The sequence below is a fragment of the Lytechinus variegatus genome, chromosome 13 (assembly GCF_018143015.1).
Source record: "Lytechinus variegatus isolate NC3 chromosome 13, Lvar_3.0, whole genome shotgun sequence".
NCBI classification, from domain to species: Eukaryota; Metazoa; Echinodermata; class Echinoidea; order Temnopleuroida; family Toxopneustidae; genus Lytechinus; species Lytechinus variegatus.
In genome coordinates this window covers 33,213,621-33,238,748 of record NC_054752.1, presented here as the reverse complement: position 1 = coordinate 33,238,748, position 25,128 = coordinate 33,213,621, and the positions used below count along the sequence as shown (strand labels likewise).

Genomic DNA, 25,128 nt, shown 5'->3' with positions numbered 1-25,128 from the left:
ATCTTTTTATTTCTATTTATTTATTATCATTATTATCATCATCATTTATTTATTAATTAATTAACTCTTTTTTGGGTGGGGGGGGGACTTAATGTCAAAAGCGTGGACTAATAAATCATCAAAAATATAATTTTTGAAATAGACAAAGGGCAAACAAAGATAATATTGTTTTATAAAGTGGAAGGAAAAAAAATTGTTTTATAAGGTGAAAAAAAAAGATGAAGGGATATGTTTCTTTACTTATTTGGGCGACATTCATTTGTTAGTAATGTACTTGATTAACATCTACAAGAAACCAAGCAATAAAATAATCCAGTGATCTGCAGTGGTGTCAATATTAAATATTTCAAAAACACTGATCTACAAATTATCTCATTTCACTTTCTATATACATTTATACAGTTTGGCAAAAAAGGAAAAAAAAAGGAAATAACAAGTAACGTAAGCAATCGCAATCACTTCACAAAAATGAGTTAAAAATAGAAATTATTGCAATGAAACAAAAAAGATGGTAAAATAAGTCTCTGTTCCTTGTAAAACCAGAGGAAATAGAAACAAAAATTAAGATAAAATGAATTGACAGTATGTTCCTTATTGAAATATGAATAAGGAGTTAATATAATTATTATATATGATCTTTGTGGTAAGAAGTTTTATTTTTAGGTATATAGAACATACTCATCATAATTCACAGGATTTTGCATATACTTAAATTACAGATCCATGTCTAATTTTGATAATCTTGGGTTGTTTTGAGTGTCAATTACAACATCTGTATACCCATGCATAAATTCACAAACATCTTTTATGACAAACCTTTAAGCTTTTTTTTTTTGAGCGTAAGAAATACAGATCAATAGTCAATTCATCTGGATGTTAAATAATTTAAAGCAAATGGACCGTTGAAATTAAATATTCCTGAGATTATTTCGTGGCCTACAGATTAACTTCAAGAAATAAGACAAAACAAATTCCAGTGAAAAAAAAGTCAGATCAACACTAAGTTTGCTCTCTAATCTATATCATTTCCCCTTTCTTTCCATCTTCACCTTTGTACTCAGTCTTGTAAGATCGGGTAACTTATTCTTTGGCAACTGGGAGAACTTGGAAAGTTTCATGTTTGCTCATTCAAGTCTGATCAGAATTCAGTGGATTCACAATGCTCCATCTATCCGTTGCAGTGAACAAGCAAAATTTCTAACTTCGGAGTCGACGTCTCGCACAGTCGCAGGCAGCACACAGTGTTGTGCTATATCCAAGATCTATATTGTTACTACGCGCAAGAAGTGATGCGGCACGAACGGATATTATGAGAGCAATAAACATCATGGCTACTACTACCTAAGTCTGGATCATCCCTATATAATGGGGACATAATGCTTCATGGTGGCAGCGGTCATGCTGTCGATGTTTTGATCAACCCTTGGAACGGGAAAGTAAGCAATCTGTAAGTTTTATGGGCGCTAAAGGGGGTATCTCACTGGGCTTGAAACTAGTTCGCGACTACAAATTTTGCTAGTTGCAGAGACGTCTCCGCGACATCTCATGAAAATTACAGAGTCTCCGAGGAGTCGCAAAAAAATTAAACATGTTTAATATTTTTGGAGACTGTTTCTAGTCTCCGCGACGTCTCCAAGAAGTCTCCATCAGTTGCTGCGATGTCTCGGAAACTAATGATATCCGCGACTGCAGAGACGTCGCCGCGATGTCTCCGCGATGTCTCAGAGACCTCGCGAAGACCTGCTGGAGACATAAAAAAAATATAATACATTGCGGAGACGTCTCCGCGACACTTCTTCACACTGTTTGACCCACTTCAGAAACCACGTGACTGAACGCGTGCTGATATCCCTCCTCCTGCTTCAAGTCAGGTGTATGATCTTTCAAACGTTCCATCGAGACGTCTCCTTGGTGAGAGCGCAAGCCATTTTTGTCTCTGAGACGTCTCCGCGACTGCAAAGTTGTAGACTGTCGCGGCGACGTCTCCGTTGGTGAGATAGGGCCTTTAGGAGCTTACATTGCTACAGTCGTTTGCTCTTATAATACCTCGCACAGTGCTAGTTCTTTAAAAGTGAACACTATATGGCAAGAATTCACACCAATAACGGTCTAAATTCCCGAAAGAAATATGCAGGCAAAATTCTCTCCTACCTCCTGTACCCCAGTAAACAGCATATAGAGTCAAGCTCTGAATAATTGCATGCATGCATTCACTTTAGTACTAGCACGCGCAACACGTGTAGACTTTTTCCCATGATGCATTGTGAATTTTGGCGTGTCCGCTGCAACAGATAGAGGGCGCACCATATTGCGAATCCACAGAATCGGCAAAATTTTCAGTGTCACACATCGCATTGGTAAATGCTCTGTACTGGTGAGTGTGTGTGGACAAGCTTTTAGAGACGTACCAATCAGATGTGAATATCAACGTCTGAGACCCACGTTAAGTCACCATCCGAATGACATTACCAGGGCTCTATCCTTGAACCTCTACATCAATTTGCAACTTCCCCAATGTAGCTTATGCCCGGTTGACACTTGCACGCATTGTGGTGCCCGCATTGCCCCGCATTGATGCGTGCCAGTGCGGGACACTTTATGGCGCGACGTGGCTTTATCAGTGTCCCCGACACGTTCACGACATGTTTGCGCATTGTTTGCACATAGTTCGCGCATAGTTCACGCAGTGTTCGCGCATAATTCACGCAGTGTTCACGCACTGTCCCGACGTGCTTTCAGCAAATATTCTCGACACCCTATTCTGTGACGTATCTAGCGCAAATTTAAATATTCAACGTTCTTGTGTTGACACCCTCTACGTTTGTTGATTAGGACGACTCATACTGATCACGTGGTCTGCACTCACAATTTTGCGCATATCATTCGTGAACTATGCGTGAAGTATGCTTGACATATGCGCAAAGTATGCACGACCCTGTCGTGAACTAGTCGTAAAGTGCGTGCCACTACCCCGGGGGTGTGCCTACTATTCTTTGCGCCACGAAATTTCTATTTCGATGCCACGCAGTGGTACGAAGTGGCACGACTAGGTTGCGCATAGTTCACGAATTTGTAATGCGTGCCACAATTTTCAACATGTTGAAAATTTTGTCCAGTCCAACGCTGACGAAGGGGCCCATGGACACATTCCAGGCAAAAGTGCCATTTTGAGCTCGCAGATGAACATTTTCACTACACAGCCAAGACAAGCACAAGGTGACATCAAATATGAAAAGGATAATCAGCGAAGCAGTAACATTTACCAATTGTCTACACATGGAGGGTTTGCAATTCTGGAAAAGCCTGCATTAGATGTAGGCTTAAAGGTCATTTCAATTCTTGTCTGAAATGTTGCTTTTGAAAAGCCAATAATACACAAAGAAATAACTCAGTACACATGTGCTAGTGAATGATATATTGCCTAAGGTTCTGCAAGCAAAACTAAAAAGAAAATTTTGTCAACGGTGTGCTTTGAGCGACTGCATAATAATTCTTCAATAAAAATAAAATATAATTTATCATTTCATAACATTATGAAAACAAGTGTTGACAGTGAAATAAGATGGTGAAAATTTATCACGGAACAACTTGGGTGGTTGAAGGCCTTTTCATGCTTATGCAAACATAGCTAAACACCACTTGGTCTAATTTCCAACCGGTCTTTCATCATTTGGGCCAAACGTTTTCCTTCACATTTAATTTTTTTTTTTAACTGGCACTAACCCTCATCACTTGGTCTAACTACTTCTTGGTCAAATATATAAGAATGGGGTTCCCTTACAGACAGCACGGCAAGTTGACAAACCGGCTGTAGTCTGACCACAAAGAGTCTGACAAATTTGTCTATAGGACCAATTGGTATTAGACCAATGGAGAGTGTAGCCTTGCATGACCTCTTAGAGAGCAGGGTGCCATGTCAGGCAAACCTTTGCTGGAATCACCATCCAATAGTCCATCACAGTGTCCTCACTGGTTCTCTTCAAACACAAAGCCTTCTTTGAAAAGATCCACGAAGAAGGTTGGAAGCGATAACTAAATGCTAGTACTTCTTATATACCGCCCTCTGCTGGTGACCCTGCTATACCCGTGGTGACCCCTGTGTCGATGAAGATGAGCTGCTCTTTCTACTGGGTACACCTGGGTGAGATGGAGAAAGAGAAAGGAGAGAAATGCAAAAAATAAAGCAAGTTTTGTAATTAATTTGAGATAAGGTCAGTTTGAATGAAGGCAGTCTGTTTGTGTCTAAGTTTTATAACTAATCAAGAGTTTGGTCGTGATGTGATGTCACCACCTCTATTACCACCATCAACATCGCTGTCATTACTATTTTTACAATCATCACCTTCACCATCATCATTACCGTCATCATTATAATCGTTGTCATCGTCATCATAATAATCATCATCACCATCATCACATCACCATCATCACCATCATCATCACCATCATCACCATCATCATCACCATCATCACCATCATCACCTTCACCATTGTCATCATCATCACCATCATCACAATCACCATCATCACCATCATCACCATCATCACCATCACCATCATCATCATCACCACCATCATCATCATCATCATCATCATCATCATCATCATCATCACCATCATCATCATCATCATCATCATCATCATCATCATCATCATCATCATCATCATCATCATCATCAGCATCACCATCATCACCATCATCATCATCATCATCATCATCATCACCACCATCATCATCATCATCATCACCATCATCATCATCATCACCATCACCATCATCATCATCATCATCATCAGCATCATCATCATCACCATCAGCATCAGCATCATCATCATCACCATCAGCAGCATCATCATCATCATCAACTTACCCGCTGGTTTGAGCACTAAACTATTGAGGATGTCTGAGAGTGAGATGATACCTATGACATGCTTCTCATCGTCAGTCACAACTAACCTATGGACCTATCAGAAAATGAGTGAAATAAATCAAAGATTACTCAAGTGGAAAAAACCCATAAACCTTGTTAAAATAACACACAGACAATTACAGTTTAAAGCTACTCAAATCTTTCGATTTGGATTCTCTAAAAAAATGGAGTCTTAGAAAACAATCCAACCTTGCTTAACTGCCCTAGCTCACTCACTACTTGCAAGATAAATGGTAATCAGGAAACATGATGGCCATATAAACACAGAGATGTATTATGAAAAGTTTTTCATAAAAAATGAATGTCTGCATTACAGATATTCTTTGACAAAACATGTTAATCACTCAAATATAATTTCACTTATTTCTTTCTGACTTATGCATTCAAACCAGATGTGTATTCAAAAGGAAAGTTTTTATAGGGAAGGGAAAAGAAGTGGAAGAAAGGAGGACAAAAGAGTACAGACGGTGCTTCAGAGAAGGAGAATAAAAAGGGAGAACTCACCCCAGCTTTGATAATCCTATCCATGATTGTTTCTAACGTCTCTGTAGCTTTGCAAGTACTCACACCTTCAAAGTACGTCTGTCGGAACTGTAGTGCTTGTTGGATTGTGATGTCTAGATTGTTATAGGTTTTCTCTGCGGCAAGATTCTGAAAGGGAAATAAAAAAAAATAGAGACAAAGGGGGAAAAATATAATGAAATATTGATAACCGAATTAAATGCAATAAAGAGTAGGGAGGTGTGTTATCAAGCAGTTTATACAGTTGGAATTCACATGTGGAATTTGACAAGCCAGAATGTGACCCTTAAATCTGAAAAGGGAAGTCTACCTCAACAAAAGTTGAATTGAATAACCTGTGAAAAATCAAGCAAGAATAACTGCTGACAACTTAATTGAAAAAAGGTTTTAAAGTAATGACGCACTTTTAAATTAAGTGAAACTGTATGCACATTTCGGTCAGTATACCAATGTGTGGATAATGATGCCACCTACTCATGATTTCCTTTTATTTACTTCATTGTATGAAGTAAATTGGTTCTTCCTAGAACAAGTGGAACTGCAATTTTTGTTACAAATTACGATTCAATAAAGAGCTTCATTATTGTCAAACTGTTCTTATCAATAAGTATAGCTTAGCACCATCTCGGGGGAGAGAAGAGATTATAAACAAAGAAGGCAGCCTACACTTAATGAGATAATATTATAGCATCAAAGGCCAATTAATTCAAGCGTGAAACTGAAGAAATCTTAACCCTATCTAGGCCGGGGGGGGGGGGGGGGGCCTCGGAGGCCCCCCCCTCAACGAATCGCGCGATATTTTCGCCGTGCAAAATTTTTTGACCGCGCCGCTCGCTGACTTTTTACTTTCAAGTCTTGCGCAACTTTTGGGACCAATTTTGCGTCACCCGGGTACATGGTTCCGAAATTACGCAACATTATGTAAGTGCATGTCAGACCGAAAATTGCTCAAAAACGTGATTTCATGTACAAAGTCAATGCAAATTGTGTTTTCAACCAAAATTCATAAATGTATGATTATTTTTAGTTTTGCTAGTCTAAATGTATTAATTTTATGCTTTTTATGATCACAGAAGAGTCCCCAACAAATTTCATTGAAAAAACAATGAAAAACAAAAGGTCCAAAAAACAAAGAAATACATAAGAAATTGCAAAAAACAATATAATACATAAGAAAATGATTTGATATCACAATTTTTTTCATGTACACTTGCTAAGGACACCACAAATACTTTCTATACCAAAAATTAGTACATTTGGAGTTTTATTTATGGAGTTAGAGGAAAAGGTATGATTTTGCATACTAATTACGCATAAATTAGCATAATCACTTAATAGCGATTTGCATGAAATAAATTACTATACAATCTTGTAGATTATGTCCCAGGCAACCCGCGTGCCAATTTTCGGCGCGATCGCGCGGTCGACGGCCGAGATCTTAGGGGGGGGCCTGGGAGGCCCCCCCCCGGCCATAGGAACTCCCAAAATACCCCGGCCTAGATAGGGTTAAAAGCAAATTGTCTTCGGCTCATCCATAGTTTAATTTTGTTTTTAAAAATTCGAAATTTAATATATGAAATCAAACTACGAAAAGGAACAGTAGAATTTATTTTTTAAATTCATTTTTCTTTGTTTCACCAGTTCTTAAAAATCAAACTGGAGGGGTGTTTCATAAAAAGATTTAAGCATGACTTAGTGTTGCACTTAAATGCCTAGTTGCTTGGGGTATCACAGATACGGCCACATTGGTCAGATCATACCAAGATAAAGCGCACTACTGCCTAATGATCATTAAGATTGCACGTTTCATATCGTGTACATGTCTGCATTTAAGTGCGACTCTAAGTCATAATTAAATCTATGTGATACACTCCCCTGGTTATGATGGTAACATTCAAGAACTGGTTTGATAGTACCGACTGAGGATTACTTACGATGACATCAAACTTGGCATAGATGTCAACAATCTTGTTGTTCTCATCAACGATAGGCAAGGCTGATACCCTCTTATTGATGAACATACTGAGAGCTGTTATCAGAGGTGTATCTGGTCGGGCCTGTTATGAACACAACACGAAAGATTATGAAAAGAAATAAAGAGAAATAAGGTGATTACGGTAGACAGAAAGCTGTTCTGGAAGGTCCGTATTCCCGGAGGAGGGGGGGCACTCAGTATATAATGCATAGTGGGTATGTGCCGCGGAGGGGACACCCATTTTTACACCCAAATTTCCGTTCTAAGGCATAGCATTTTTGTCTTATTGAGAAAAAAAAAAGAAAGCCGCTCCAAGGCATAGCATATTGTTCTTATTGAGAAAAAAAAAAAAATCCGCTCCAAAGCTTCGCATATTTTTCGTTTTGCCGTTCCAGTCGCATTGATCTGCTGCAATTTTGGTGAAAAGCGGCCGCAGAGCGCTGTCCGACCATCGTCTCTGCACGAGCGCACCAGGCGAGGCCGCGCTAGCTGCATCATGCACGGATGCCCGTTCCATAGGGATGCATACACACGTAATCACACGCTGGCGATCCGTTCCAAGGACCCCCGTTTTCACAAAATTGAGTTCCGAAGCCCAATCTGAGGACCCTCCTTTTTACAATAAGCCTGCTCCAAGGCCCCCGTTTTTGTCTCTCCCGCGGCACATCCCCAACACTTTTTTGGTCGAGTGCCCCCCACCCACCCCCGGCCCGTATTCTCAAAAGATGTTTCAATTATACCATGGTACACAACCACAGATTATGCAGACTTTCTTACAAAAAAATTGCGCTGATTTAATTGTGAACAGTTTTAGGGCGCTGAGAGGGAAGTGCAATAATACATGAAATGTTCATAATCAAATGTTTTAAAGCCTCTTTTGGTAATATGGGCTAGAGAGGTTAAAAATTACAAGTCAGGCTCTTTCTTCTTGATAAATATACTGGGGACTGTTCTCATCTGGTCAGGCTTATTTTTAACACCATAATACAAAGAAGAACATGCAAGAAGTTAGAAATACAGTATAACAACGCAAACACTACAGCATTATTAGAAGTTTATTTATTTTCGACCTATTAAAATCATCGAGCTAGTTTCCATTATTTTGCTTAAATCTAATTCAGAACTTTCTTTGATAAAAACAATTGTAATTCATCCCATTTTAAAGACTATCTACAAACCTACTGCTTTCTGTGTCTCCTTGAAATTCAGCTTTCCCTAAAGTTGCTCATAAACTATTTATTTAGTCAAGATAAATCCACAGGCCCAAGGCCCATATTCTTAAGTCTGGTTCGTTTCAAACTCTGGTTTAAAGTCGTGGTTCAACAATGGATATCCAATTGTGACACAAATCTCTAACTGTAACGGTTCAATCTACCAGCTCATCTGTAACTCAAACTATTCATAACTGGGAATAATAACTCAAATGGTTTTCTTTACCATGTCAGCAAGATAGAAGAGCACAATGAATATGAGAAACATATAATGCTAACAAAATGTTGATATTTTCTGCTTCCATTAACTTTACCACTGAGTTAGACCTTGGTCTAAGTTATTTCCAACTTTTCAGAATATTGGCCATGGAATTAAAAAATAATCTCTACTCACAGTGGCGATGTTGTTGTATGTCCCGATGTTGAGTTCTTTCAGTGTCTTCTTCAGGAAAGATGGGCTCTTTATTTCAGTTTTTTGCTACAATACACAACACAGAGAAAGAAAAGAGTAAGTCATCTCTTCAATAAAGCTTCTTAGCATAATGCAGACATTGCAATAGGCCACATAATTTAGTCTTTTGCTACAATACACAACACAGAGAAAGAAAAGAGTAAGTCATCTCTTCAATAAAGCTTCTTAGCATTGTGATCGTGCAGACATTGCAATTTGCTGCATAATTAAGTCTTCTGCTACAATACACAAAAAAGAGAAAGAAACAAGTCGTCTCTTGAATAAAACTTCTTAGCATGGTTAGAATTTGCAAAGGGCTGCATCCAATTCCTAAAAGTGGTAATATTCAAATTAAAATAAATTGAATAATCATAAAATAGCAAACTGCCTGAATTAAAAAAACTCTGGCTGAACTCTGATCATGCATTTTGTAGTGGAATTTATTGATTCTGATTAATTCAAATGCAATAATTTGCAATCCAGAGTTTTACATCTCTTACTTTCAATTAATAGCTGTGTTACGATAAATTCAAGAAATATTCCACAGTGAATTTGCCATCCAATGGTATCTTCCATGGAATCCTAAATTTTGATTGGCTATTGAGCATTTTAACCATGATAGTTGCAATCTAATGGAAACTTTATGTGTAAGAGGGACCCAGGGGTGTTTCACAAAGATTTAAGTATGACTTTCAGTCGCACTTAAATGCTGCAGCGTTCATGATATGCAACACGCAATCTTATTGATCAATACACAGTAGTGCGCATCCTCTTGGCATGATCTGACCAATGTAGTCATGCCTTTATACCGAGCGCAACTAGGCATTTAAGCGCAACTCTCAGTCATACTTTCATCTTTGTGAAACATCCCCCTTGTTTAGAGAAGCATAGCTTACCAGCAGAGCAAGGAACTTGAGTATCCGTTTGTGAGTTAGGATGTAGATGACGTTTCCTGTGGCTTGGTCTATAACAGGTAACCTGTGGATCTTCTGTTGAATCAACATCTTAACAGCCTCAAACAAACTGAAGATAAAACAAGACAAGAAAAAAAATGTTTGCTAGATATGACATTAATATTCACTACAAATTTGTCAAGCTACAAAAAACATTTAGAATAGCACTTCAGGAGCTTGAAACAAACTGAAGTTTAAACAAAAAACAAAAAATGTTTGAAAGATGTGACACAAATACAGTCAAACCAGTTTTAGTGGCACCCTATATTTATAGTTTACCCTGGATTGCACTCATGCAAGATTATCCTGGTGCATCCTGGGAAAATGATGCTTAGTATGAAAGGGGTAGAAGATGAATGAAAATGTTCACAAACCTTTGGTCTGGATTGATCCATACAAGTGGTCTGGCTTTCTCCTTTAACACCTCTGCATGAAATGAAATATGAAAAATAAACAGCATTGAACAAGAAGATAATATCAATAATTTACATTATTATCTTGCATGGCTCAGAGTAGGAAATTAGAAATATTCCATGAGTTTGGGCCAGTATTGCACAAAGCATAGATGAGTGCAGTATTGACAATGAGTGGAATAGTACTGGTAGCTCATGAAGACAAGTCAATATAGCCAATATAATCATTATTCTTATCAGCAAAGGCAAATCATAGATATCAAAATAAGGAATGTATATAATATTTTGTACCTTCTCTAGTTATCTTTATATACTTAAACTGGGAATAAAAAGGTTCAGGCTTTAATATTTCAATTCCACACATCCCTTCATATCTATTTCTGTCATGGAATGGCAGGGTGTGTGTGTGTGTGTGTGGGGGGGGGTGGTAGATAGGAAATAATGTTCCTTGAAATTTAATCCAAGTCATTCACCTTATCTACCCTCCTTTGAATATCTATTGTATTTCTACTACTGTATTTCCCATTTATTTCAACTCTCACATAAGCAAAAGCAAACATTGATTTGTTAACAATTCTGTTAAGAGTTGATTTAATTTTAAATGATATAATGAATCTATTTTGGTATATTCATCTTACCTCTCCATGTTGCTATCTTGTGCTCTTCTAACTCATCCATCTTAACCTAGGGATAGTAAAATATAAATAGAAAGAGAGTGAAGATGGGGGCACAGAAAAGGAGAGAGGGAGAGAGATAGAGGGGGCGAGACAGAGACAAGCAGTGCGGGAGGGGGAGTGAGTGAAGAGTAGGAAAGAGAAGAGAGGAAGAGAAGAATAAAAACAAAAAACAAAGATGATCATATATGGCAGGGGTAAAGGGGGTTACAAAAGCAATAGGCGAAAGGAAGAATAGAATGGGATGAGAAAGGAAATTCTTATCATGTGGATCAATACATTATATGGCAAGTAAATCTCGACAGCTAACCATAAACTCTGAAACCGGAAAAGGCTTTAAAGGAAAAAGCTTTTGTATCATGTATGGATCATGGTAAACCCTAGGAAAAACTCTTAGATAACAAAGCAGAACAGTGGTACTATATTTGTTCATAATTACTCAATACAAGTGTTGAAGAAATATTGATTAGTAATAAAACAATCGGTCAGGTATAGGGGATTTTCACTGATAAATGTATATGGACATGCACCCATTATAAGCTTGATCATTTATCCAAACAGATGCCACTAATAGATTTGTTTGGCTTATAAGGCTACTTTGGCATTTTAGGGGTGCAGGCAGTATAAAATAACTTAATCAGCTATCTCTATAAAATAAAATAACTAAAATAAAGTTGTATGAATGTTCAAATAAACATAGTCTTTTGTAATATCTTTTGGTTCTACATGATATGTGTGTGTGATCATAAAGAGAAAAGTGCACTAAAACAATCATTGTTACAAAATATATTAGAATCTCATAGAGAATACATTCCCTAGGATCATCATCATCATCACCATCATCATCATCATCATCATCATCATCATCACCATCATCATCATCATCATCATCATCATCATCATCATCACCATCACCACCATCATCATCATCATCATCACCATCATCATCATCATCACCATCACCACCATCACCATCATCATCATCATCATCATCATCATCATCACCATCACCATCACCATCATCATCATCATCATCATCATCATCATCATCATCATCACCATCATCATCATCATCATCATCATCATCATCACCATCATCACCATCATCACCATCATCACCATCATCACCATCATCACCATCATCACCATCACCATCACCATCACCATCACCATCACCATCACCATCACCATCACCATCACCATCACCATCATCATCATCATCATCATCATCATCATCATCATCATCATCATCATCATCATCATCATCATCATCATCATCATCATCATCATCATCATCATCATCATTGGATTTATATAGCAATTTTTCCAGAGGATACAAAGCACTGTTGATGGCATAAGACAAGTTAAGGCTTATGGTTTAAGTGTGTTTTGATATCCAACTTACCAATGGTGATTTGTAATAGTACTGTAGGATGTTGATGAAATCTGTTATTGTCAGCATACCTGCAAGAAAAAAATCATGCAGCTAGGTTCATATACCATATTTCATTGGAAAGTAATTAAGTATTGTGCTCTTTGTGTGTAATCTTTTGTTTTATAGAAATAAGGAAATTAAACCCAGAAAAACAAAACAATCTAAACTTACAAGAATGCCATCACATACACACACAACCAAATGTTCTTTAATTACAAGAAAGAAGTTCCCCCAAAAGTAGAAATGGATCATAATCAAAAATTCAAATGTTTATGATTCATGATTTACGAATTTTGATAGGAAGTCAGCAATATATAAACATATAATTTCTGTAATTTGTTTAACAAATTTTCGGCATTACTCCTATTTGTTTAAGATCAGTATGCTCGATCTGTAATGAAAATCATAAGATCAGTATGCTCGATCTGTATGAAAATCATAAGTCAGAAAAAATTGGAACCAGTGGGATTCGAACCTGCCATCTACTGCTTTCCGGGCAGCGACTCAACCACCAGGCTATTCTGGTTCACGGCTAAGCCACAATGTACTGGAATTCAAATACCCTCGATCCTCTTCTTTCTGACTCATTTCTATTCAAATGCCGTCCGCCGTGGACAATAGATAGTAAATTTTGTTAAACAAATTATAATTTCCTCCTATAAAAGCATCTTAATTTACTATGTAATTTCTGGCTGTATTCTGAGAGAATTTCTTACTTCAAACTTGGTCCCGTTTGATATCATGGCTATGAACTTGTGTAATTGAATTTGGTTTAGACCAATGGTTCCAAATAATGTATCCTTGCGCAAGGCATGTACATTTCAGTGAAGGGACTTGTTCAAAACCACCACAATCTAAGACACTAGAGCCATTTGAAATTGTTAAGAACCAGTTTCCATTAATTTGGATAAATTGCTCTTAAGTGCTATTTGTATGGTTGAGGGCTAATTCATCAAAGAATTCTGACATTATGACCAGTTTTATGAAACAAGGTATTGATTTGTGTAAACTCACCCACAAAGTCTTGTTTTGTGCTGTCCCATAGTGGAGCTGCTCTGACACCATTGTACACCAAAGCATAGAAAGCCTTCTTTACCTGTCAATGAAAAGAAGAAACTAGCACATCAATGATGTGGAGCTCATCCGGCATCTCGCAACACAATTTAACACAATTTTAATTTCAGCACAGTTGACACTGTAGTGAATTATAGTGGTGACATAAATTGAGGATATAGAACTGAAAATGAAGAAATGACACAGAAGCATTTTTGTTGATCTATGAATAAATTTCATATGAATTAAGTATTAATTATCATCTAGTCAAAATTTCTTAACTGTGTAGAACCTTGGTGAACCTAATGTAGCTCTCAGATGGAACAAAAATAACCAAAATCAATCAACAAATAAGTAAGCAATATTTGTGAGTTTTGAAAATATATGAATAAATAGCAGATTCAATGAGTTTCAAAATTCTATGTTTAAATTTTGTATCACCACCTCGAGCTATCATATAAAGCAAACAAAACTGAAATTGATCAACAAATGAAGAAGAAAAACATTTTTTTGTGATTTATGAATAAATTTTGCATAAATTAGAATAAACAGACAAAATTTCAACATTTTTTGTACAAGTTTGGTGAACCTCATGCAGCTCTACCAGATGGAAGAAAAAAAATCAAAATCTGTCAACAAATAAAGAAGAGGAATTTTCTGTGATTTATGAATACATTGCGCATAAATTAGCATAAATAATTTACTACTGAAAATTTTCAAAATTCTGTGTAGTTTGGTGGGCCTCATGAAGTCTACCGGATGGAAGAAAAAATATCAAAATCTGTCAACAAATATAGAAGAGGCATTCTCTGTGATTTCTGAATAAATTTCGCATAAATTAACCTAAAAATTGTTCTAGTCAAAATTTAAAAATTCTGTGTACAAGATTGGTAAACCTCATGAAGCTCTACCGATGGAAGCAAAAAAATCAAAATCGGTCAACAAATAAAGAAGCAGCATTTTATGTGAATTTTTAAAAATATGCATAAATTAATTTCGCATAAATTAGCATAAAAATTGTTCCGGTCAAAATTTTTAAATTCTGTATAGAAGATTGGTGAACCTCATGAAGCTCTACCGATGGAAGCAAAAAATTCATCGGTCATCAAATAAAGAAGCATTTTATGTGAATTTTTAAGAATATGCATAAATCAATTTCACATAAATTGGCATAAAAATTGTTCTGGTCAAAATTTCAAAATTCTGTGTAGAAGTTTGGTGAACCTCATGAAGCTCTACCAGATGGAAGCAATAAAATCAAAATTGGTCAACAAATAAAGAAGAAGTAGCATTTTTTGTGGATTTTGAAAAATGTGCATAAATTAGCATATTTAATGAATTTCAAAATTCTGTGTAAAAGTTTTGAATGCCCCACCTAGTGCTATCATATAAAGCAAACAGAATTGAAATCGGACTTGAAATGGCGAAGTAGTAGCATTTTGAAATTGTGGACGGACGACAGACGACGGACGCCACGCCACGGCATAAGCTCATCTTGCCCTTCGGGCCGGATGAGCTAAAAAGAAAATTTCATTTAATTGCAATATTTGAATAAGAGTAGGGGAACCCCCATGCAATGGTCCACCTGTACCCCCCCCCCCCCAATCAATTATATCTGGAGAGACCCCATGGGTCAGAGTGATTCAGTTTGCTCTTTGCCTCCTAGGCACAGGTGATGCCGAAATAAATAACATCAATAATTAGTCATAGATAATTCATGCCATTTGACAATTTAAGCCATTGTACTTACAATTTAAAGATGTTAAATCAAAATTAAAGTATCCTTGTTTAACTGTATGGGAAATCAAGGCATGGATTATTACTGATGCCATTGCAAGGGATTTTTTGTCGGGGGGGGGGGGTAAAATATTCAAATATGTTTTATCAATGTCAGCAGTCCTCAGATAACTACAAAGATATCAATCTATTATGTCAACAGATCTTAAAATTCTGTAATTTCTTTTTCACTCATTGGATATATGACTTGATCAGCCAGGCTGCCATTTTCACTCATTTCAGACTGAAAGACTTTACTACGACACAAGTTATTCAAGCCGGCAAATATGTTGCCTATATGCCATCTCAGTCTCCAATCGGTAAAATGAAGAAACACACGCAGACAGAGACGAAGAGAGGCTCGTAAGGATATTCATGGATGCCAACTGCTCATATGTCACAACTGAGAACCCCAATATTTCAGGATTAGTTTTGAGAAATGCAGTAGTATATTACATCGGATGAATGCTTTATCAATGTCACATGGTCATGTTTATACTAAATTTCTGGAGGCAAAGTGAATGTTTTGAAATGCACTTCATGGAGGCATATATTTGTTTTGTGAAATTACCGGAAAGTGAAAATTTGAAATGTTATCACTTTCTTAAATTTAACTGAATTATTTCTTTATCAACTTTTTGTTGTGGGGGGGGGGGCACGTGTGATCTTGTCCTTTAAAGCATGTTTAGGAATGTGTAGAATTGTTTACATCAGCAATAAAAATTGTCAAATCCTTATCAATTATCTAAATCTTAATAATAACACAAAAAATGTTTAGGGTGTATTCTTTTTACATTTATAAAACTCAAAACATGTTTTTTTTTTATTTGTTGATAATTGTTATTTTTTATTCAGTCTCCAAGAATCAAACTCTCTGCTCTTTCTGTTTGCAAATGCAGTCCCCAAGAACGAGAGATAATTTTCACAAGCTCTGCATTCATCTCTCAACAAGAAGCCAAGGCACCATCTTACAAATAGTTGCGATCAATCCAATCAACCACAACTATTGAAAGCCAGCAAAATCAACACCTAAAAGGCATGCTTGTTCAAAATATTTTACAGATCTGATGTATATTCTGACAATCATCATTATTCTTGAAAATTCAGTGAGCTTCTCTTTTTGCCCAAAGGACATGGAGCAAATTCCCTATAAAAATTTTAGGACGTTGATGGATTTCCAAATAGTTTTGAATCAATCATAGCTCTTTGTAAGACGGGGCCCAGGTGGGTGTTTCATAAAGCTGTTCGTAAGTTAAGAGCGACTTTAAGAACGACTGGTGATCCTTTCTTATGCACGAAACTCTCGCCAATGAACGTTTCAGTGTATACCATTTACCACAAGAAAGGATCACCAGTCGTTCTTAAAGTCACTCTTAACTTACAAACAGCTTTATGAAACGGCCCCCAGGAATGACATTTACAGACAGGGTGCTTTTAATGAAAGCTTTTCCCATTCCTGCCCGGCTCAGTACAAACTCTAAATATTGGCAAATATGGGCTTCTGAGCTGGATTATTGGCATGGCCATTAGGGTAATGTAGCTACTAGGAAGCTAGGAAGGAATTCTTAATATTTAATGTACATGAACTTGATTGAAAAGTGCAAATATACAGAAAAGAGAGAGAAGAGGGGGGGGGGGGGAGATAAACAGACAGGGAGAGAGATAGAAAGAGAGAGAATGCCAAAGAGAAAGTGGGAGAGGGAAAGTGAAAAGAGGGTGAGAGGGGAGAAGAGGTCGAGTATAAGAGAAAAAAAAATTATAAAGACATTGTGCAAGGTTGTGTAAAGAATAGGGGAGAGGATGGGGGGGGGGGGGGTAGAAGGGTGTGGAGAGGGGGGGGGGGACAAGGGAGAAAGAGCCAGAAACTATAATCTCTTCTAATTATATTCAACTAAGTTCTAATTCTTTCTCAGATATTAAGATTATATTCTTCCTCCAAACATTTGCAATCAAGTAATCATTTTTTCATCTTGATCGATAAATCATCTATTAAAACTGCTAAACGATGGAGAATTTAAAAGGAACACTGCAATCAGAAAATATGGGATTAAAGGGATACTTCACCCTGATAAAAAGTAAACAATAGAAGAAAAAATATTGGGGAAGGTTGGAGGAAAATCCATTGAAGATTAAAGTTATTAGAATTTTAAGTTTTTGATTTGTGACGTCAGATACGAGCAGCCGCCCCATATATCATGCATTATAAAATACATAAATTTCTATTTTCAATGGTTCATGACGATTACAAATTTTCTTCTTTCATGATTTGTCTGTTGATATACTCAAGGTACAATAAAACCCATTCTCATTTTTTAAAAAGAAAATGACATTTCATTGATTTTATCAATTCACGATACATGTTAAGCTACTCGCAAGTGACGTCACAAATAAAAAAAAAATCAAAATTCCACTAACTGTTTAAATCTTTGATGGATTACCCTCAAACCTTCACCAATTTATTTATTATTTTATTTCTTATTTCAACAATAAACTTTATATCATGGTGAACTTTTTCTTTAAAGGACCCTTACCATATACATTCCATCCACAAGAATAAATTTTGATAGGAAAGCTAAAAATTAATTTCTTCATGGCTACCACGATAAGAGAGGAAAAAAAGTAAAATTCACAGGAATAAGAAATAAGAAAATCTGTACACCAAGGAGCAATGTACTGAAATAACACACAAGAAAATGAAATTTGTACCACTGAATCCTTCTAATGAGAGAATGGTACAATTCCCAACGTGAACTCAATCCCATAGTTCTTAAATTGAAATAAGAGTAAACGAAATCTATCCCCAGGACAAAAAGCAATCAAGACGATACTCTCTCGAGACGACATTTGTCTAAGCTTACCAATAACTCTGCATCGAAGACGACTAGTTTGGAGCTGGTGGGGATGATCTCGTAGCATTTGTGATTCTTCATGAACCGCACAAAGGTCATGTCTTCCTCCTCTGTTGTTGCCATGGTGATGAGAATGACGAAATGGAACAATGCAGAGAAGGGCATAAAACAAAATTAGATTCATATAAAGCATTTCATTTTGTAAAATGACGAAAATAAAATCCCTGATCCTATTCCTAGCTATAGCAGGTCTAATGGTTTTATTACTATTTCACTGAGATATATGTGCATGTAAATTTAATTAAACATTATAAGACAATGCAGATTTTACATTTTTGTATAGGACTATAAAATTCTTTCACATCTTTAGGTTCTGTTCTGCTTCTCACTGCTGTGAACTGTAACATTGAAAATACAATAATTTGCACAACTAATTGCAAATTCAATTCTTTGAAAACTCTGTATAGTACAAAAATACAACTTAGTTTTTTTTTAATCAAGTCAAACCCCATTTTCTGTGAAACTATCTATACCATCAATTACATTGTATATATCTAAAAAATGTAAAGGGATTGCATAATTTCTTAGCCCCTTCTTGAAATACAATTCATATATATCTAAAATGAAGTCTAGAAGAATGCAAGAAAATTGTGGAATTATTTCAATGATTAATTTAGGGTAAAATATACATATAAACAGAGATAAGATTTCTAAGGTAATGGAATACATACAAATCTAACCTAACATAATGAGTAACTAATGGATATAATTCAAATGAATTCCATAAATAGAATTCCTAATGTATGAAAACAGTATATGAAGAACTAAATTGAAACAAAAATCTATACAACAGATTACATCAATCACTTTATTCAGATAGTTAATTTTTACAGATAAAATGATAAACCCCTTTTCAAGATTTGTTACAAGCATTTGTTTGACAGCTTCATTTTTCTCAAAATAACATTTTGAAGAGCTAGTGAATTGATGGAATTAATATGGTCATGTTCAAAATCAATTACATAAACTGAAATAAAATCCATAAGCTTTTAAGCTGATATACCATGTTTTAGAAGCAGAAATTGAGAATTCACTGGAGTTTCAGCACGTATCTTCTTTTTTCAAAATGTATTTTAGAACCTGAAATATCCTCTCTAATTGAATGTGTAATCGAGACTTTGTGTTTTCCATTTAAGGATGGAATATAAAGGAGGGGGGTTGTATAAATATGTATATACATATATATATTCCTTACAATGAATCAACATTTTGTTAATGGAAAATCAGCCAACACTGGAAACCGCTAAAACAACAGGAAAATGACAATTCACATAAATTACAAACACATACAGAGCATTACCAGATAGATTTGTGTAGCCAAGCAGTGGATGTTAAGATTTAGGTTTTAGGAAAGTGGTGAAAAAATGTGGGAAGCAAAAAAGCATGCAGACAGCTAAACCACAATGGGATGATCACACATTATGGAAAAAAAAGAAATACACAAAAAAACAAAAACAAACACAACAAAATAAAGCACCACAATCAAACAATAACACTACACATTACCAAAGAGGTTTTAGAAAAAGCAAGGCGAGAGGGGGGGGGGGGGGGGGTTCATTCAGCCATTTGTAAAGTTATGCCAAACGTTACCAATGATTGGAAGATCAATTGCCAAAAATGAACAAAATGCTATTCCTGACATATCAATCAAACTATGACTGTCTTTCCAATAATTCAATTTAAATGAAATCATCATGCCAGAAAAGTCATGATTATTGGACACTTTTTTCAAGATTTTTTTCTTCAACTTTTGCTTGTGCAATTGAAATCAAATGAAAAACACAATGTGGCTTGCCATATTCCAATTGTTTGTTAGATTTTGCACTACTTCATGAAGAGCTTTATGAAACAACAATTCTATGAATTTAAATGAGTGATTCAGGGGGAAAATACACAATGAAATAAAACAAATAAAAGTGGAACACTACAAAGGAATTAAATATATGCTTACAAAAATATACATATTGTTAGATATACAAATACCCGGTACAAATATATATAAATGAGAAAATATTTAAATGAGGAGAGACAAGGGAATACAGCTGGGACCAGGAGGAAGACAATTTTTTAGACATTTTCTTTTTTTGCGATTAAATTGAAATATCTTGATGCACCCTGTTTTGCTCTACGGCAGCTGTACAGTGAGTAAAAAAATGCTGTTTTATTCATTTTTATTCAAACCACTATTATGTAGCTGGTACAAAAATGTCAAAACGGCTGTATTTGACTCGACGTATAGCTGCAGTAGGGGAAAAGTGGCCGAGGTATTTGAGCATAGGTAATACAAGCAACCATTTTTTTTCATGTCATTAGTTTCAAAGTTATAATGGATGTAGTACAAACTGAAAAACCTTCCCTTTGTTACTGTTTGTCCCCATATTGATGTCATTATTCTATCTTTGAATATATCAATTATTGCAATATTTGTTTGAGTTTCCTGAATGTGTTTACAAGGAATTTTATTTCCCTAAACCACAATGAATGAAAGAATCTGAACTTTCTCACACCTCTTTTTTCATTTAAATATGGAAAAAAAATGGTGATGGGACGGTCGAGTGGAGAAACAAAGAAAACATAATTTCAAGAATAGGGATGGGGAGAATCATGAGTGATATTGTGAAAATGCCATGACTCATGATTTCAGTGGTGGTAAGTTTGAAGTCACCTGCCCCTAAAAAAACATTGATATGCGCTAGGAACTTAGAAAACCATTGCAATATTTTCACAGAAATAACTGCTCTATGGAAAAGGACCCATTAAAAATATGGCAAAAGAGAAACAACTTGGCTTCAATCCTTGATATTAATGTATAAATTAATAAACTTGTGCAAAAGCATATCAAGAGCTTAAGATGTTTATGATTTGATGTTCATCATATTCAAACTGTTGGAAAGAGATTTAAGAAGGATCTTCATCATTTTCAAATTGTTGGAAAGAGATTTAACAAGGAGGATCTTCATAAACTTTCAAATTGTTGGAAAGAGATTAAATGAGAGTGCCTAAGTTAATGAATTCACTGCTTAGCAGCAAAATTGAGAACAAAAATGCATGATTTTCACTTTGAAGCTTAACGTTTGTATATTTACACTTTTTAAAGGACAGGGATGGTAATTACATATTAGCACCATGTTTTAATGACAAATCTATATTTAGATTTAAACAAAGAAGAGCATAAACAAATAAATATTCCCTACACCGGCCCTCCCCTGTCCCACATTAATCTATTTTATCATCTTCCAAATGATTGACTGTGATATTTACCACAACAATTTCCTGATCAGAAAATGAAATGCAAATTTGGTGCTATATTCCAAACATGTAGGCCAATACCTCACGCAAGCTAAGGGGAAAAAGGGTATCGGAATGCATTAACCTAGTATACTTGGACATCCTGACGCCATCTTAAACCAGACTGCCTCACAGGGAAGCCAATTTATCCAACATGGAGCGAGCCAAGTGGTATAAGATACACTCATCTTATATTCTTTCTCATGGAGATGATGAGGGATGGGATGAGAAGAGGAAATTATGTTGGGAGATTCGAGGGGTGGGGGCCTGCGAGGGAGGACTACGGAAATGAAATATAAACCCAATATTCAATCCTTCAGAACATGGAATAAAAGAATTGATCGACAGGTATAAATGATATAGTGATATGGGGGCAGGGGTATAGGGATGCCAGTGGGTGATCTAGTAACCATATGTTATGCTTTAAAACTGAAACTAAGGTGATTATATCAGGGACAGAATATTGTGTGAACATATTTGTTTGGATAAACTATATTAATATTTTAAAAAAATGGTCGGTGGAGGGAGCATGGATACAAACACCTAAAATTTTGTCAACTTTTAATAATTTGCTTAAAATTAAAAGGTAATTATATTATGAGGGTAAAAAATATATTGTGTACATGATAATATAGTGTATAGGGAAGGGGCGGGATGACACAAACCAGGGGCAGATCTAACCATACGTTTTGCTTTAAACTTGAAAGGTGATTATATCAGGGACAGAATACTGTGTGAACATATTTGTTTGGATAAACTATATTTATATTAAAAAAAAATGAATGGTATGGGGGTAGAGGGAGCATGGATACAACCAACGTTAGTTACCAACACCTAAGATCTAGTCATAATTTGCTTTAAAATGAAAAGGTAATTATGTTGTGAGGGTTAGAATCTGCACATGGCAATTTTCTCTGTAAAAAGTGCTGGTGGGGGGGGGGGTAGAAGGAGCAAGGGACACTACCCAAAGTAAACCAATACCAAATCTGAAAATAATTATTTCAATATTTTGTTTTGAAATTGAATATAGATAATATCAGGGAATTGCTTGATATCAATGAAAGATTATAAGGCATTTTTATAATAAGTTAAGGGGTTGGATGGGGATATGATACCCATGTTATTAAAACCACCAACACCCAATTAAGAAGTGATCATGTGATAAATATTCTTTCTGCTTTAAAATTGAATGATACACTCTCTCATATTTTTTTTTAAACCAAACTTCAGATAAGCTCATATTTGAAACAACTGATGGTCAAACCAAATCCTTTTTCTTTTGAAGTGCAGTTTGGTTAAAACCCAAATTTGACAGCTTCAGATACTAACCAATCCTAAGGGGCTTCACACCTCGTTTCATAAAGACTTGTTATAATAACAAATACATCATTTCTATAACAAATTCACTATCAGCCAATCAGATTAAAGGATTTCTATAGCTTAAAACTGTTGTGAATTTGTTATAATAACAAGTTTCATGAAACAGGCCCCTGGATATTCTTACCAGCATATGCAGACAATACATATAGCAAGCCATTTTATATTTTCATCTATTATTTGATCTCAAACATGCAATTTATAATTATGAAGATTTTCCATTTGTAAACACAAACTGATTTCAAGATATCAAGAAATTAATTCTTGGTAAAAAAGAATTTGATTTTCTTATATCAAAAAGTCTAAATCTTGATATTATAAAAAAAGATCATATAGGCTAATGGCTTGTCATAAGTAAGCAAGCATATGCTGGTTCAAACGTCCAGGTGGATGTTTCATAAAGCTGTTTGTATGAAGTTACAAGCAACTTGACAATGACTGGCGACTCTTTCTCAGGAACTAGATCAACTCCAATGAAAATCAGGGGCCGATTTCATAAAAGACTTGCAACTGTTGTAACTTTGCCATTATGGCAACTAACATGGTAACCTTGATTATGATTGGCTGCTGAGCCCTGTTACCATGGTAGTTGCCATTATGGCAAAGTTACAACAGTTGAGTAGTAGAATTAACCAGTTGTCTCACGATGGATCAAACGTAGTGGGAAAGCTCACGATGGATCAAACGTAGTGAGACAACTGGTTAATTCTACTACTGAATTCTTCGCCACGATGAACCTCTTCCACATCACCGTTACAACAGTTGTTACTCTTTATGAAACGGACCCCTGACGTGTATCATTTACCACAAGAAATAATCACCGGTCGTTCGTAAAGTCACTCGTAACTTACAAACTGCTTTATGAAACACCCGCTAAGAGTGACAATGCCTTTAAATCTTGGGCCTGTTTCACAGTTACCATTGTAACTTTGCCATTAATGCAACAACTATGGAAAGCTTGATTTTGATTGGCTGTATAGCCATGTTACAATAGTTGCAAATCTTTGTGAAATAGGGCCCTAATATGAGAGTGTTACCATCCCCCTCTCAGCTCCTTCATGTAATATAATGGAGAGATTTTTAATGTGCAAATGGAATTTTTCAGATATTTTCACAGCAATCAATTATCTATTTTTTTTTCAACCAATCATGTGTGTCATACCTTCCTTGTAATATTCTCTGGCCCCTAATGGATCGCTGCCTTTTCGAGGTAGCTACAAAAAAGTCACAAAATGGTTGGAAAAGAAAAACAACAAGAAATGAAAACCATGTTTGCATGATAAAACAAAAAAGAGAAACAAGCAAAGAATACATAAGTCAAATATGCAATGCTGTGAAATTATAACATGAGAACTAGTAAAGCTGAAAAAAATAATGATGTAAAGCAAATTCTGTGCAATATGTCCGTCAAGGATTCACACCTGATGTTGTTAACTTCAAACAAACATTATGTGCTACAAGTATTAGAGTTCTTTGTAAAAGTTCTTGTATACGCTTTATTGTTGTAACCTTCAAATAAAATACATGTATAGAATTCTGTGCAAAATTTTCTTAAATACACTTAATATTTCAAATTTAATCACAATAAAAATTTAATAACTAAATGCAGGTCACTAGTACTTTGTTTATTCATTTCATTTATAACGTATTGTCATATTTAGGATGTGACATTTTCTTTTCATTGTGGAATACATTATTTGCATTTAAGGACAGGACATAGTACACAGAACAGCCATAAAGCTAACAGTACATTCTGTGCTCGTAATACTAGTATTATGGCCCTCTCGAAGACAACCTAAGGCGACTAAAGTGCTTTGAGTACTGAGGTACCTAGTAAGGTCGGATGATTTCAATCGAAGCGACACTAGTGATGGTGCTAAAACTCTTGTGTGGTATCATAGCAACTAGCAACAGGGGACAAATTTGCTGTTGAACGCCGATCTGTAATCATCTTTAATTCGCACAGAAGGCGGCAATATGGAGTTATAATTACATTCATAAGAAAGGTGGCACGGGGGCATGATTCAAATATTGTCCTGTATTTCATTGTTCTTTTGTACACTTTATATGGTTTAGAAGAAAAAAAGTAATAACAGCAATGAAAGATTCTAAATAAAATCAAAATCAAAGCAATTTTTCTTTTAGACATAATACGATAAA

At 35.7% G+C, this 25,128-nt stretch overlaps 1 protein-coding gene across 7 annotated transcripts in view; it reads right to left on the bottom strand.

Annotated features, from left to right (window-relative positions):
- Positions 1-3,263: 3,263 nt before the first annotated feature.
- LOC121426160 (5'-AMP-activated protein kinase subunit gamma-1-like) overlaps positions 3,264-25,128 on the bottom strand; it is a 79,133-nt gene continuing 57,268 nt past the window's right edge. For 6 of the 7 annotated variants that reach the window (XM_041622344.1, XM_041622346.1, XM_041622345.1 and 3 more), the window contains 11 exons: positions 18,253-18,353; positions 13,580-13,661; positions 12,536-12,594; positions 11,095-11,140; positions 10,418-10,469; positions 9,987-10,113; positions 9,034-9,117; positions 7,388-7,510; positions 5,436-5,582; positions 4,872-4,965; positions 3,264-4,137 (listed from right to left, as the gene is read on the bottom strand). In XM_041622344.1, the coding sequence (XP_041478278.1) occupies positions 4,079-4,137; positions 4,872-4,965; positions 5,436-5,582; positions 7,388-7,510; positions 9,034-9,117; positions 9,987-10,113; positions 10,418-10,469; positions 11,095-11,140; positions 12,536-12,594; positions 13,580-13,661; positions 18,253-18,353 (974 nt within the window). In that variant the 3' untranslated portion in view covers positions 3,264-4,078. Of the gene's footprint in view, positions 4,138-4,871; positions 4,966-5,435; positions 5,583-7,387; positions 7,511-9,033; positions 9,118-9,986; positions 10,114-10,417; positions 10,470-11,094; positions 11,141-12,535; positions 12,595-13,579; positions 13,662-18,252; positions 18,354-24,130; positions 24,183-25,128 lie in introns of all 7 variants that reach the window. The other variant, XM_041622347.1, reaches the window with a different exon arrangement.